At 34.2% G+C, this 15,823-nt stretch overlaps 1 protein-coding gene across 1 annotated transcript in view; it reads left to right on the plus strand.

Annotated features, from left to right (window-relative positions):
* Positions 1 to 8,305, plus strand: part of LOC144195339 (GDNF family receptor alpha-2-like) — a 70,793-nt gene extending 62,488 nt beyond the window's left edge. Inside the window, exon 8 of the mRNA XM_077714908.1 lies at positions 6,993 to 8,305. Coding sequence (XP_077571034.1) covers positions 6,993 to 7,130 — 138 coding nt within the window. The 3' untranslated portion in view covers positions 7,131 to 8,305. The remainder of the gene's footprint in view (positions 1 to 6,992) is intronic.
* The last annotated feature ends 7,518 nt before the right edge of the window (positions 8,306 to 15,823 follow it).

A 15,823-nucleotide genomic window follows, 5' to 3' on the forward strand; every position in this document is an offset into this window, starting at 1 on the left:
TAAAATACTGGCCCAGGGCCTTTTCCACTGAATACTGTCTCATCGGAACAGCGTAGTCAAATCGACTGGAACTGGGTTCAATGTCTGGTGCGGGAAAAATTGCACAAATGTTTGTCTTTTAATAGAACGATGCATCAGTTTCCATTCAAATAAAATTTGACAGAAATGACAGGAGCCCACTGCCAAAAACTCCGCCTCCATCATCTGGTAGAAATATTTCACGCTGTGGTTTTGGCTTGGCCACATTTTCCTCCCCCCAGTGCAGCCTTCTATGAAAAGACTAATGATGTCTACTCACCTTTGCAGGAGATATGCTTCCAAATCTGTCCTAAATTAGACTTCTACTACTGATTGTGATGTTAATTCTTCTTTATATATGCAATGTTTCGGAATGCATTTTTGCAGGCGGAACGAACAACGTCCATTAGTATTATCTATTTTGAGACATTACAACCGAGGACTATTGTTTCTGGCTGCCCCTCGGAGAAGGCATTTTAACCTGAACTATGGTTGTAATGAGGAATTAATAAAAAATAATGAGCTCCATCAGTAAAAAAAATTATGTTACGAACACGTGGAGGTCGGCATTGGTTTCTCTTTTACGTTTTTGTGTACATGGCAGTATAGATGCATCGATCCGTGTCTGTTTAACAGCAGGGCGGCCTTTAATTTATTGTAAAAATGGCAATTAGGAAACAATAAGACATGTGATTACTCAAGCACGAAGTCAATAATTAGTAAGCGAGCTGCAGGGACATTTTGGGCAGCCCCGTGTTCCACACCCGGCAATTAAAACTTGTCAAACTCTGATAACAGATAAATTGGGAGAAGGTTGTTAGACTACCGTTGGCAGAGCTTGGTAATAGACGTCTTAGCCTGCATGTAACCTGGAGGGCATCCTAGGAGACGGACACAAGCATGCTTGAATGGCTATTAATACCGCACGCATGAATACCTGGTCCATTATAGTGCAAAAGTCCTAGATTTGTTGTTTTCGGAATGCTAATGAACCAATATGGTACAACTAGATGGAAATCAGTCATTGTTAAACCAGTTCTGAGACTTTGATGACACACATATAACTACCACAGTACTAAAGTAATAATATATAATAAAATAATGATGAAAAAAATAATCTCATTATACTTGTATAATGACAATAAAAGCATTCAATTCAATGCAATTCAACTAAAATATAATTGGTAGGAAAACCATGTCTTGTTATTGGTTAGGGCTGGGAAATTGTATGGTTTTTTTGTTTGTTTTGTTTTTGTTGTCGTTTTATCTCAAACTTTGTCAGCCATGTCTTACTTGATTGAATGCATATATATGCAGATGAAATCTGACTAATTTGACAAATATTGAAAAAGCCCAGTGTTATAAGTATTGATCATTTTCAAGGATTTTATTTCACTCCAGATGAGATCATTGTAAAACTAAACATTTATTCATTCATTGTTCATTCCACTTATCCTGAAAATACTTGCGGGTAAAACTAAACACAAAGAAATGTGGACTAAAATACAAAATGCAATTTATTTTGTGCACCCTGCAAACAACATCCTACGTATAATAATAGTAAAAATAATAATGATAAGAATAATAATCCCTGCAAACCTAATGAGGATAAAGTGGTTCAGAACATGAGATGAGATAATAATAATAATTATTATAATAATAATAATAATAAACAGAAAAACTTTTTTCAAAAATCAAGGTCAGAAAAGGTGAAAAAAAATGGTATTGCTTTTTTTAGCCAGTTTGTCCATTCCGAAACTAAACACACAACGCAAATTACCCACATTCTGCACTAAAATACATGTCATTGTTTGTGTATTTGCTAACCTAAAGCTAATATACGGTACTACATCTATTGTATAAAAACAACCAGATTAAAAAACAACAACACCAATGGGAAAACAAAAAAATAGATTATTAATATATATATATATATATATATATATATATATATATATATATATATATATATATATATATATATATATATATATATATATATATGCAATAATATGTTCTCCGAAATTCATGTGTATGGGTATGCACTAAATTAATTATTCCGGGACCTCCCAGGACCTTATTGCTGTCAATGGTGCCAATGAGTAAAGGATTTAACTCTTCAAAACTTCACCATGCCTTGTTATTGCCAGATACTATTTAACATGTTTTAAAAGACAAAACTCTGACAGTAGCTTAATATTTCCTCAGCACTGGATGGGCTGCGGTAATAAATCAACTTGTAAATGGTTTGTGCATTTGCAAAATATATTGATGTATGGATTAATGCCCAGTTGAAACTTTTGTGTGTACCTATGGAGAGAATTGATAACTGATTATGTGAGGTGCAGTCAGCTAAATAAAGCATGTGTGACTAAGCCCACTCAGGTCACTCATGCTGAGTCTTTACAGCTCATTTAGATGCGTAATTATTCAAAACGTCACTTCCACTTCTAACTGTGGACTTTATCCCGTACTGAGTGCATAAACGTGTGGGTGGAAAACTCCGTCTTGTGAGCTTTGCAAGTCTCAGGAGTGAGTAGACGTTACCAGCACTCATGTGTTTTATGACCTCATATTGCGTGTTTTAATGAGAAAGAAAATCATAAAGTACCAGCAAAATTATAGTTTTAATTTTTTCCTTGAAAAAAAGGAAAAGGAATGGCTCCAGCTCAGTCGTGACTGAAAAGAGTAAAAAGCTTTGAATTAATGGATAGCTAAAAGTCTGCTTTTGACTTATTTGGGCAGGAGTGTCAAACACATTTTTGTTGCGAGTCAAGTTATAGTTACAGTTTCATTTGAAGGGCCGCTATGTCTGCCAACTAGGCTGCTAGGATTAATCAACTAATAAAGAAACACCTTTTTTGATAGCTTACCAATCGTTTATAAACATAAAAAAATTCTAAATCTTTTTATTTTAAATCCAAAATAAATATTATAAAACGTTTTTTTTTATTTTAAAACGCTTTTTAAAGAAAACAAATCTATGAAGACACTCTAAAAGAATTTGTACTAATTTTCAGTCGACAATGTCTAAATATTTTAAAACATTTTATAAATTTAAAAATTTGAAATATATATATTTTTTTTTATTTAAAATAGTTACTAGAAAACGTTTTTTTAATTTTAAATTTAAAGACATTTTTAAAGAAAAAAAGGATTTTATCTATGAAGACACTCAAAAGGGATTTGTACAATTTTTCAGTTGACAATGTCTAAATATTTTAACACTTTTTTTTCTTTAAAAATGTAAAATAAATATTTTAAAACTTTTTATTCTTAAATTTAAAAACATTTTTAAAGAAAAAAAAGCATATCTTTACATCTATGAAGAGACTCAAAAAGGATTTGTACCATTTTTCAGTCAACAATGTTTCTAAACAATTCATTGACTCTCAAAGATGTTGTCGATGCATCACAGTAAAGGCAGTTAGCCAACTTAATGACCCTTGAATGAAACACAACTATGATGTGACCGACTTGCTCTTAATAAATTGTATCGCAGTGCCAACCTCGTAATCAATTTGAAAAAAAAAGCCATCGTCTATATTATGTGTAGTGACCTTCCAATAAACAACGTGGCTATACCTTTGTCAACAATTTATCTTCTAGCCAAAGTTGGTGAGTTTTGTCTGTGTGCATTTTGGTGCAGGAGCTTGAGTAAACTAATGCACGTTTAGACATTGTCGGCTCCGTCACGGTGTCCAAATACGTGGGTGTGTTTGTGCCTACTCAAAGGCCTCGGTATATGTGTGGCTCTTGGCTGCCGCCACAGATCTGGACCCATGTCAACAGGCTACTGCCACACATCGCTGCCCCTGCTAATTAATTGGCTTTTAGTTGCAGATGTGTCTGGTGCATTGTCAAAGCTACCCATGTTGTTTTTCCCCCCATACTCTTCAATTTGAGGTCTTTAGTATACCATTTGTTTTTTACTATCCTTCCTCAAATAAATGTAAACTTTCCATTTCCTGCAATAATAATTCAGTCCATTTTTTTTTAATTCTGGATATTTTTCCTCATACTTATTTTAATGTAGTGCTTGACAATTATTTTATGTTATGCATGAAGAGAAGAATTCTACATTTCAAAGATAAGACCATCCACCGGCCCACCCCTTTCCCAACTCTCTTGTAAATAGTATCATTTTTTTTCTTTAAAATTACTACTACACCTCAGCACAAGATTGTATTAAAAATTAAAGCAAATGGGAAAGAGTTTTAAACAATTAAGAAGGACTTTAACATTTTTTTCTGCAACAAAAGAGACTTAACGTCATTCATTTTGTTGCTTATGTTTTTTTTTTTTTTTTTGAAATTTTGCAAATATTCAGCATGTTCTAACAAATAACCCCCAAATAACTCAAGCGGATTATACGCATGATTGGGGTGTAATGTCTTTAAATGACATCCTAAATTATTTGATTTCATACTGGCCTCAGCCAACCTTTTTTTGGCAAAGCAAACATCATATTTCCTCTTCTTGGCTTACAGGTGACTTATGTTTGACTCACTATCTTTGATGCTCTCTGCCTTTCTTTCCATTGCTGTCAAATACTTTTCCACTGTGTTTTGCTGTAGCTAACTCTAAAGGGAGAAGCCAGAAGTCAGTCAGTCGGTGTTGCTGACTTCTAGTAGGGCAAAAGTCAGATGCTCCCGGGTATTACCCCACTATTTGAGAAGATTTAATGAGAGATGAACTTCAGAGATGACCTTTTTTTCCACTCTACATTTGGGAAAATGGTATGAAGTGCAATTTCTGCAAAGGTTACATTGAAGGAGATGAGTTGAGAGGACGGTGGAATAGAAAATGTTTCTGTACGGCAGCCCGACAATAAAAATTATGCCTCCCGCAAATTGAGTGCGACTGTTTTAACTTTGAGGCAAATCGTTTTTTTTGTGTGTTAAGAGGAGGTAGACAAAAAAAAAATTCTCCAAATGCCAACAGATGTGAAGGATTCAAAAAGAAAAGAACACATTAGACCAAGGATGTCAAACTCGGGTTAGTTCACGGGCCACTTTAACGTCAACTTGATTTCACGTGGGCCGGACTATTTTAGATATGATATTTAGATTTAGTTTTTTAATTGGATTATAAGAATTGGATCCACTCAGTATCACTTACCAATCTTAAAATAGGGAAACAGACATGCAAACATTACTATTTAAATACTACATTTAAACAGATTCACATTCAAAATCGTATAAATTAAACAGAAAATATCCCTGGCCAAATTTAAAAAAAACACTACTGAACAAAAGAACCCATGAGGGACCTTTTCTTTACCCACAAAAGTATTGCTTATTGGTATAAAAAATAAAAACATGTTTTGAAAAATTATAATAAATATATTGTTTAACAATTCAAGAATATGTAAAAAAATATCACAAACAATAATAATAATAATAATTTCCATGGCAACCATGGGCACTGGGGGTTCTGTATTGGTTGCCAGCCAATCGCAGGACATTCATGTGCAGGGGCTATTTAGTGTATTGTAGTGTAACATGCAAACTCCACACAGAAAGGTCCAAACCTGGGATTGAACCCATCAAAACAGTTAAGCCGACGCTCTAACGTTTAACTATGGCGAGTGAGACAGGAAAACCTTTAACATCCATAAAATAACATGCAAAGCCATGTTGCTTCTGCTTGAAGTTTACAAAAATATCCTTTGTGAAATGCTCACTCGCCAAAAAGATGGCTTTTTAGGATGCTCTGTTAATGGACGGGAGCGTCGCTAAAACTTGGAAGCAGAGGACAAAAAAAATCTTTTCAAGTTTGTCCTTGTCTTTATCCTACTTCTGACACCGTGTTGTTATTGTGTTTTTACGGAAGTTGTATAGGCGTACTGCAGCGCATCACTTTCGAGAACAGAAGTTACCAGTGGTTCTAATACGTGATAAAGGAGGAAAATTAAAATAGGTCTTCATTTGAGTCGATCTAATTAAGTTTTTTTTTTATCTCCTGATTTTTTGGCAGTTGAAATAACAGCACAGTGTTTTTTTAAAAGCATTGTGATATTGGTCCTTGCTAAAAATGGAAAACCATTTGACTTGTAGGGTCATTAAAGGTGGGCCTAAAAGAGGACACTGGGCTTGAGCTCGTGATGGCAACCGCTGGTATTTTAAATCAGCCAAAAAACCAAAAAAAACCTGACAAAAATCAGACCAAAAGAGTTTCTGCCTGTTAATCCGACTTCAGCACTTATCTACAAACATATTTCATATTTTCAAAAGAAAATCATGAAAATGTCTTTACAGCACCTATAATAAGTGTTCAAACCCTGCTCTGTGTTAATTCACAAAATGATTGATTAGCTGCCAATAATGGTGCAAGACGTCCAATCATTTGCCTCCAGTCAAAATCCATTGAACGTCTATCAACGTCAATGGTGCTGAAATAAGATCAATCAATGTTAGCCTATTGCTCTCAATGGGAAGGAAATGGTAAAAATCTGGAGTGATAATGCAATCAATGTGCTACATATTTCAAATTTTGCACACTATGAAAAAGCATTGTTTTATTTTTCTGTTTTCTAAACCACATATGACAAGTTATCTTACAAATATGTTTTTTCTCTTTTCCTCCCATTGTAATTTATTCCAAATTGAATATTGAAGCCAATTCCCAGTTGCCAAAAATTTCACTAGATTGGCTCGCTAGCATGTTTTTCTTATTAATAAACTCTGTAATGATAGATTTAAAAAATGGGTTGGCTCAAACAAAAAAGAGACGACTCACAAAGCAGCATGATCTAGGAATATCCACGTATAAACACATTATCTCCAGCAGGAATTTCAAGTTTGTGCAAAAGTAGAGATTTTGACTGTTTGACTAATCATTTTTTCTTCTTTCTCTGCTCGCGCTCGAACGATGTCACCTCCTGCCCGGATCAAATGCCACTAGATGAGACAGAGAGTGAGTCACGTCTAACCTTTTACGCGTCTAACTCCCTCCCTCTGTGTGTGTGTCAGTATCCCGAACCGCGAGACGGCGGATCCGGCAAACCAGAGGGCCTGCCAGAGGATCACTGTGCCTGTGTGCGTGCCAATGTCTGGGTTCTGCTTCCCGGCCTGGCTTTGGCTCTGCTCCGGGCTCAACATGCCTTATAGAAGTGCCAGGAGGGGGAAAAGAGGTCACCCTCCCATGAGCTGAACCCAAAAGCAGAAGGTGTTATTTCTCTGACTGATATTAAGAAGGCAGAATGCTGGACATCTGACATGAACTAAACTAAACATCCAAGAGGAGAACCGAGAAAAAAATAAATAGAAAAAAAACATCAATAAAAGGATGGAAGTTGAAGTGCTTGACCACACGGATGGACCATATGGCTTTACAAAAGGACCTTCCCGAAGATGAGGGCCAACTTGATTCTACAAAGATGGTCAAAGACCGACAAAGGTTTAGAAACAAACACATTTGTGCTATTGGTCTGCTTTTTGTCGTGTTCTTGACTCGGGGGGATCACAAACATGACTATTATGTGTAATGACTCATCTTTAAAATGTATTCAGTGTTCTATGTGTTGGTATAGTATCTGTGACCATAAAAAATGTTTAAAAAAATGATAAAAAAATACTTTTAAAAAAAGGCTCATTCATTTTGGGTGCCCCAGTGAAATTTGATGAAAGTCAGTCAAACTGTATGTGGTTCTTTCCTCATTTGAGATGTAGCTGTTGACATCCACTTGCACATATGAATATCTGTCTCTATGTATTATATGGAAAAAAAATGGAGAACAAACACATTGCTTTCCTTATTTCAGCCAAAATGATATCTGCAGTACAGTCAACTTCTGATGACCGTCTGTTAACTTTGGATTTGCTACTTATGGAAGGCCTTTATCAGTGTTTGTGTCTGTATAAGGAATGATGACAAAGAATGTATCCAGGAATGAGATTAAATGAACTGTCTGCTTTGAAGGCTACAAAACGTTTGCGTGACTTCTTGAGTTTATCAAGACAATCATTGCCGTGTGTGTAAAGTGAATAAAAATTTCTACAATGCAAGTCAATGGCTGCCATTGACGATTAAAGATAGAATATGGATTGGACGTCTATCATCGTCAATGGTACTGAAACATGATCAGTCGCTGGGTTGTGTAGACTTTTCATCTCCAAATCAGCATCATATCTATTTTTCTGTCCACTTCAATCTGTTAGTACAGAATTTCTTGGACAAATGCGAAATGTATTTTTATTTGCTAAAAGTTAGATGGACTGTTTTTTCTGTATGCAAAATTGCCAAGTGTAGTTGCCACTTATTTTAGCTGCGTATAAAGATTGGAAATGAGAAAATGGCTTGTCTCTTTTGTCACGTAAATCTCTAGAGTGTTGGCCTTACTTTTTTGGGGGTAGTATTTACACGCAAAAACTAGTCACGCAAAAGTAACTTTACGTCAAATTCTAAAGCAAAGCAGTTCCAGTGTTGTTAGAAGCAAAGATTAGAATTTGTGTGCACTTTTGTGTGTTAACTTCACGTAAAAACATCTCCATTTATAATTGCTGCAGATTATTTTAATTTGTTGTTTATCAACATGAAATGCTACATACAGTGCAGTAACAAAAATATTCACCCTTTTTGGCATATGCATTTGAAACAAATAATTTGTCCAAACAATTTTACATACACAACCTAATACCATACACATAGAACCCAATGAAATACAACATTTTCTTTTTAATGAAGATTTGAGATATTGAAGCATACAAACAAAACAAATCTAAATCTATCTTAGCCTGTGTCCCACAAATATTGGGTTCTGCCACCCTGACAGAATAAACTAACTTAAAGCAAACGTTTGTGAAATTGAATTGAATGCTTTTATTGACATTATACAAATATAATGTTCCACGTTGGTTTAGATTAGATTAGATAACTTTATTCATCCCGTACTGGGAAAATTCAGGGGCAGTAACGAGAGGGTGCGAACACAGACACAGAAAAATAAATTTTAGACGTAAATAAATAAATAATTCAGCATGTGTGTATATATATATATATATATATATATATATATATATATATATATATATATATATATATATATATATATATATATATATATATATATATATATATATATATATATATATATATATATATATATATATATATATATATATATATATATATATATATATATATATATATATATATATATATATATATATATATATATATATATATATATGTATATATGTATATATGTATATATGTATATATGTATATATGTATATATGTATATATGTATATATGTATATATGTATATATGTATATATGTATATATGTATATATGTATATATGTATATATATATATATATATATATATATATATATATATATATATATATATATATATATATATATATATATATATATATATATATATATATATATATATATATATATATATATATATATATATATATATATATATATATATATATATATATATGTATATATATGTATATATAAACATATACATACATACATTTGGCAGCATTTTAATAACACCACAGCATTTAAGTTAGATTTAAATTCTGATGTTTCAATTTTCAAGCATAGTATTTATTAAGCAGTAGCATTTTTGACATTCTCATGGGGAATTGTATTTAATTTTTTAAATATATATTTTTACCCATTACTAGTTTAACCTTCCATTGCATGATTGTAAAGCTAGAAAATTCCTCATAAAACTAACAATTCTTTTTACTACGTGTGTTCTGAGATACATTTACAAAATGGACATTGCTATGTCTCTGGATGCACATTATGAAAATTCCTGGCAATCCAGTAATAATGGGCTGTGATAACTGCCAAATCATTATTGGTTTAGAGCCCCTCTACCCACACACACACACACACACACACACACACACACACACACACACACACAATCTTTGAAAGCTAACCAACAGTAAAATTCCATATATTATATATAAATGGTTTTGAACCCAAAACATCTATATACATATACACATATATACAAATATATATACACATATATACAAATATATACAAATATATACAAATATATATATATATATATATATATATATATATATATATATATATATATATATATATATATATATATATATATATATATATATATATATACAAATATATATATATATATATATATATATATATATATATATATATATATATATATATATATATATATATATATATATATATATATATATATATATATATATATATATATATATATATATATATATATATATATATATATATATATAAAAATATATATATAACTTTTTTTCGTTCAACCATACGATAAGGGTGTGTAAAGAGAAATGAGAAAAGCATACACCTGCAAAAGTTGCCGTTATCGGCGGCACGGTCATTCAAAGGCAAGGGTTGACACGTGGGAGGAAAGAATTGCTTTTTAAAGCCATGTAATGGCTGTTTCCCCATGAGGCTTGTTGTGGCCACTCTCATCTCACGACACCAACTAATGATGCTGCTCAGTCATCCAACAGTCCCACTTTCTCTGGGTGCCCGCATGTGCTGGCAATGCACATCTTTTGCAAGGGGCTTTCAACTTCATGTTTTTATTCCTCCTTAAGAAGAATTTGGGTTTTGATGTCAACATACAGTGCAAGTTGCGTGCCGAAGCAACATAAACAAGCACAGTGTTTGATTCCGATTTGGACACTGTGGCCAACGGTTAAATAGTCATGATTTATAAACATTGGAGCTCAACTGCGTTCGCACAGTAGCTGCAAGCGACTCACATCCGACTTAAATTGGAGTTAATTAACAGCCTGCTGCATCTCGTACAGAAGCAAAAAAAAGCTTTCTTATACACAAGTATCTGATGCATGGCATTGCTTTTGATGACTGTCTCTTCAGGAATTCATAAATTATGTGCTTTTAACTGCTTGTGATGATTATTTATATTCATGCTTTTGATTTTCCAATATTGCAATCGTGAAAATAATTGCTTTTCTGGCTGTGTCGAGCTTCCTCTTTAGAAATATCAATTCTTATTGTTTATAAACAGTGGATTTAGGCTGATAGGTGTCTAATGCATTTGACTGAGAAGGATGGCAGTAGATCATGTTTCTGTGCCATCAATGGCGATAGATGTCAATATAGATCTATATTAACTAGTAGGGGACTGCAGCAGGAATACGCTGCTGAAAAAAAATACATACAGTATAAATTCATTAACATTATTATACGCATAGCAGCAAGCATCACTGATTTCTCAAATCAATATTTTAAAGGAATATAAAACACCTTGATCATGAGCTTCCCAGTGGGAAATACATTTTTTTCTGATGATTAGTGATGAATAATGCACATAAAGCTGATTCTTTCCAGAAGTAGGTGAAGTCACCATTACCAGACATATTTAAATGCCTTTCCTATTTTAACCAATCAAATCATCTGAGATTGCCCCGTTACTTATTAATCGTCGTCTCTACCTTGCAGTAATCACAGCTTTGGAGAAAAATAAGCTTTAATGCACCCTGAAGATTTTACAAGTAATTCTCAAATGGAGAAAGCAGAAAAAAAGCGATACATTGAACAGGTACAGAAACCATAAAGTGTGTCCCTATTTTCTTTGCTACTTTTCACCATACTTAAATACCATGTATCACTGTTTTTGAAATGAGAATGATTTACGTAGTATGTTTATGGACGCATTTGGTAGCTTGCGTTGTCTTCGGACTAAAATTTAGATATTAAATTTCTGCATTTTTTTCCCCCAAATTGTTCATCTCTGCTATAAATATCTGTAAAATAGGAATGTGGGAGGGTAAATCTTACAGTTCCGGGCAGAAATCACCCACCCTTTTCCAGGGCTGACGTAGTTGCAGGGCTTCAATTTGAGTGAGATTCCATTTAATGCCAGTTGTCAAAGATAAGTAATGATAAACAAAAGAGCGTTCAATGAGGAAAAATACATGCACATATACACTCTGCATATAAGTAGATGTTTTTGGGTTGGCCATTTGAAAAGAAGCTCAAGAGGCATGAGTGTGTGTTCATCATTGCGGTATAAGATGTCAACAGACTGACTTTATTTGAATCGATGACACTAACCATGAAACCTAATTTTGATAACAGTACATTTATTTGTTTCACGTAAAAACCAGGCAAATAAAATAGCAGCTGACTTGGGGGTCCTGATCCACGGAAAACAAATTAATCAAATATTCATGACTGCCTATGTTTGAGGTTAAAAAACATAGCACATCAGCAGTTCCTTAAGGCGACTCAAGAGGATTTTTTTATGCAGGAGTTTCAAAACAAGCAGCACAATTTAGGCACATTTCCGACATTTTAACCTCACGCGGCAATGTAGCCGTGAGACGGCTTGAAAAGGGAAGTAAAGTGCTTTTACAGCTAAGAGAAGTGCTTGGTGGCGGCTGGCTAGGCTTGTTAAATGTACAGCCAAAGTGATAGCGTTGTGTGTCTGCACGATTTAAGCTCCACAGATAGAAATGCGTAGGTCATGCATCTGCATTTGGGGCTGTTGTGCAAAAACTTGAAAGCATTAACTTGTTGGCGCTGCTTTTGTGGCCGCATCCCTGCGTCGCTTCCTGTGTTCAAACTCCAAACCAATGTTTACTCTCCTCTTCCGGCATGTGAACACTTGTGTGGAAACAACTGAGCGTGTGGGTATGATGAAAACAGGATTTTGAAAAAGGCAGTGAATGTAAGTCAATTAAATTAATTTACTTTTTTATACCTTTAAAAGCAACTTGAATAAAACTCCAGGCACGAGGGCCAAATCCAGCTCACCTCAAATCTCAGTTGGGCCCATGAATGGTAAAATATGTGCTTCGACTTCGTGTTTTCTTTAGGGTTTGTCTTCAAAATTTAACAAAAATTAAGACTATTTAAACATGTCATTTACCGTGTTAAAGAAAATATTTTGGATGAAATATTTAAATAGATCAATTTCTATGATTTAAACAAAAAATCATATATATATATATATATATATATATATATATATATATATATATATATATATATATATATATATATATATATATATATATATATATATGAAGCAATTACTGTTTTAATATATTTGACTTCATTTGAATGCATCTTTTGACAGCCTCATAAAACTTTTATAGTTATAACATGATCATCACTTATCAAGAATCAAGTCATGAATAAATGATCTTGATGAACATTAATTTCAATTTTCTTGACTTCTTAACTTATTTCAAGGACTACCATCCTATTCTTATGACGATGTCATAAGAAGCATTCAACTAAAGTACTATATTCCAAAAATGAATGATAGGTTAAAAAGTCATATTTTATCTCTTTTACAGAAATATTTTCCTTCATTCATTCATTTCGTGAAAAGGTTTAACCTCAAGGGTCGCGAGGGGTTGTGGGGCCTACCCCAGCTCGAGGTGGGTGACGCCCGGTGGCCTGCCGATCGCAGGACACGAGGAGACAGACAACCATCCACGCTCACACTCATAACTAGGGGCAATTTAGAGTCCAACCAGCTGACCATCTATGTCTATGGAATGTGGGAGGAAACTGGAGTACCCAAAGGAAACCCACGCTGGCTTTGAACCCAGGACTCCGGAACTGTGAGGCCGACGCACTAACCACACAGACGCCGGGCTGCCCCTTTTACAGAAATATGTTTTTTTTAAATGCTGCGAAAAAAAGAACATTGACTATTCAAATAGTTACAGATTCATTTCATAATCAATGAGGCGTCCATCGATGGCAGCCCAAATCGGCAGGCATAATAACATTCAGAAGTAAAGCAGAACAGATTTCGATGTGGCCCTCAACACTGATAAGTTTGACACGTCATAGTTAAAGTCGTTCTTTTCTTTCGTCGCCATTTCCAGGCGCTAAATGGTACGAGAGAACATTGGGGAAGCTGAACATTTGGAGAATAAGAATAAGCGTCAGGTAGCTTCACAATTGATTAATGAGTCAGTGGGATAACGTCGCTTATCAACATTCTGCACGTGCTGGTAACCGAAGGTTTAGCAAGGCTGGGAATACTGCAATCGCACTCGGCTTCCATCGGAAATCCCATCACTGTACGTATTCAGTTTTTTTTTAGTGGGGGTTCTCTCGTCTTTGGAAAGCACACAGACTGCTTTTACCCTGATCCAATTGGGCTATTCTACCCTCGGTCGAATAAAGAAACAAAGAGTTTTGTCTGAAAAACAGTGAAACTTCTCTGCCTTTTTTTAATCTATTTTAAATTAGCATTGGAAATGATGAAAAGCAATCTTAATGAGACATTAATGAGTATGTAGGCAGCTGAAAAACATCCTGGCTAAAATATTTCGTGATGAATATGCTTAAAACAATCTGACGCAGCTGAATGTATGTAACCATCTTAGATTGATCCATTTTGATACGCCTTGTGGATATGTTGCTTCTTAATAAATATGGATGCCTTGCTACATTGGCTTGCTTAACCAAAATGACACGAACATGGCATGACAGTAAAAGAATAATCATTTTCATTGTCATTAATTCCCACTATTAACAAAATGTGTTTCCTTCATTTCCATCATTATAGTGAACATGAAGCATGTAGTGGAGAAAGGTGGTTTATCGCACTACAGGGTGCAGTTTTAGGTGACAAGCGGTTCCATAGCAAAAGTGATGACATTTTTTAATTGGCTGTGTTGTAAAAAAAATGTTTCGTAATTTTCTTATCTGAAAATAGTGAGGATTGTTGAGTACATTGTTCCCAGCTACTGTAAAATCCATTCATTCATTTTCCTACCGCCTTTATGATCACACGATCCTGGGGGTGCTGGAGCCGTTCCAAGCCATCTATGGGCACCAGTTGGGGGACACCCTGAATCAGTAACCAGCCAATGGCGGAAAACTAGGAGCTGGACAACATAGTGTAAAAAAACAGAGTAGATGGAGAAAACCCACGCAAGCCTGGGAAGAAACTTCAAACAACAAACTCTACACAGTGAAGTTCGACCTGGTATCAAACCCTCAACCCAACAACAGTGAGTCCGACATGCTAACCACTAGACCAAGAGTAAAATTAATCAATTACATTTTCAATTCCTGAAACCATGCTCATCTTTAGCTTTTATAGAATTTAAATGTTATGATAATACATAATAATAATAAACATAATGGCAGCCCAGTGGATGAGTAGCCAAAATTTTAAGGTTCATAAACTTTTTAAACGAAATAGATCAGCAAGGTTTGATTTGTGTCCGGCATAATTACCACACATTTGCCACTTTTACCAGTTTAACTAAAAATACAAACTTCATGACAGAGGAGGCAACCTGGAAAGAAAATAGACTTAACCTTTAAACATTTTTAAAAAAATGCACACGTAGTTTATTAGCTTTCCAGAATAATTAGCTCAATTAACAGCCTAAGAACCGCCACTATGTTTAGCCAAAGCAGCAAAAATCACAGTCACAGGTGACGGCGTGAGGTTCACTCAAGCAAAGCAACGAACACAGATGAATGCAAATAATTCATTCATTGTTCTTTTGTTCCATTCCATTCCACATTAACAACCCTGTTTATTGATGAAATATCTCAGAAACTGCACTCATGATTCGGCTGTCCTTGTCACTTCTGAGCAACATTTTAATCAAAATCTTATAAATGGTTCCTGGTTTGAGGTCATTTGTGGCATAAAAGAAAAATACCATGATATAATAAAAAAACGAAAAAAGAAAGATGCCTCTTCACAGCAAGACTCATGGATTGCAGGTTAAAGCTCTGACATTGGTGTTTTTTTGAAACCTTTGAATTCTGCAGGACATAAAAGTTTTTG

The sequence above is a fragment of the Stigmatopora nigra genome, chromosome 4 (assembly GCF_051989575.1).
Source record: "Stigmatopora nigra isolate UIUO_SnigA chromosome 4, RoL_Snig_1.1, whole genome shotgun sequence".
Taxonomy (NCBI): domain Eukaryota; kingdom Metazoa; phylum Chordata; class Actinopteri; order Syngnathiformes; family Syngnathidae; genus Stigmatopora; species Stigmatopora nigra.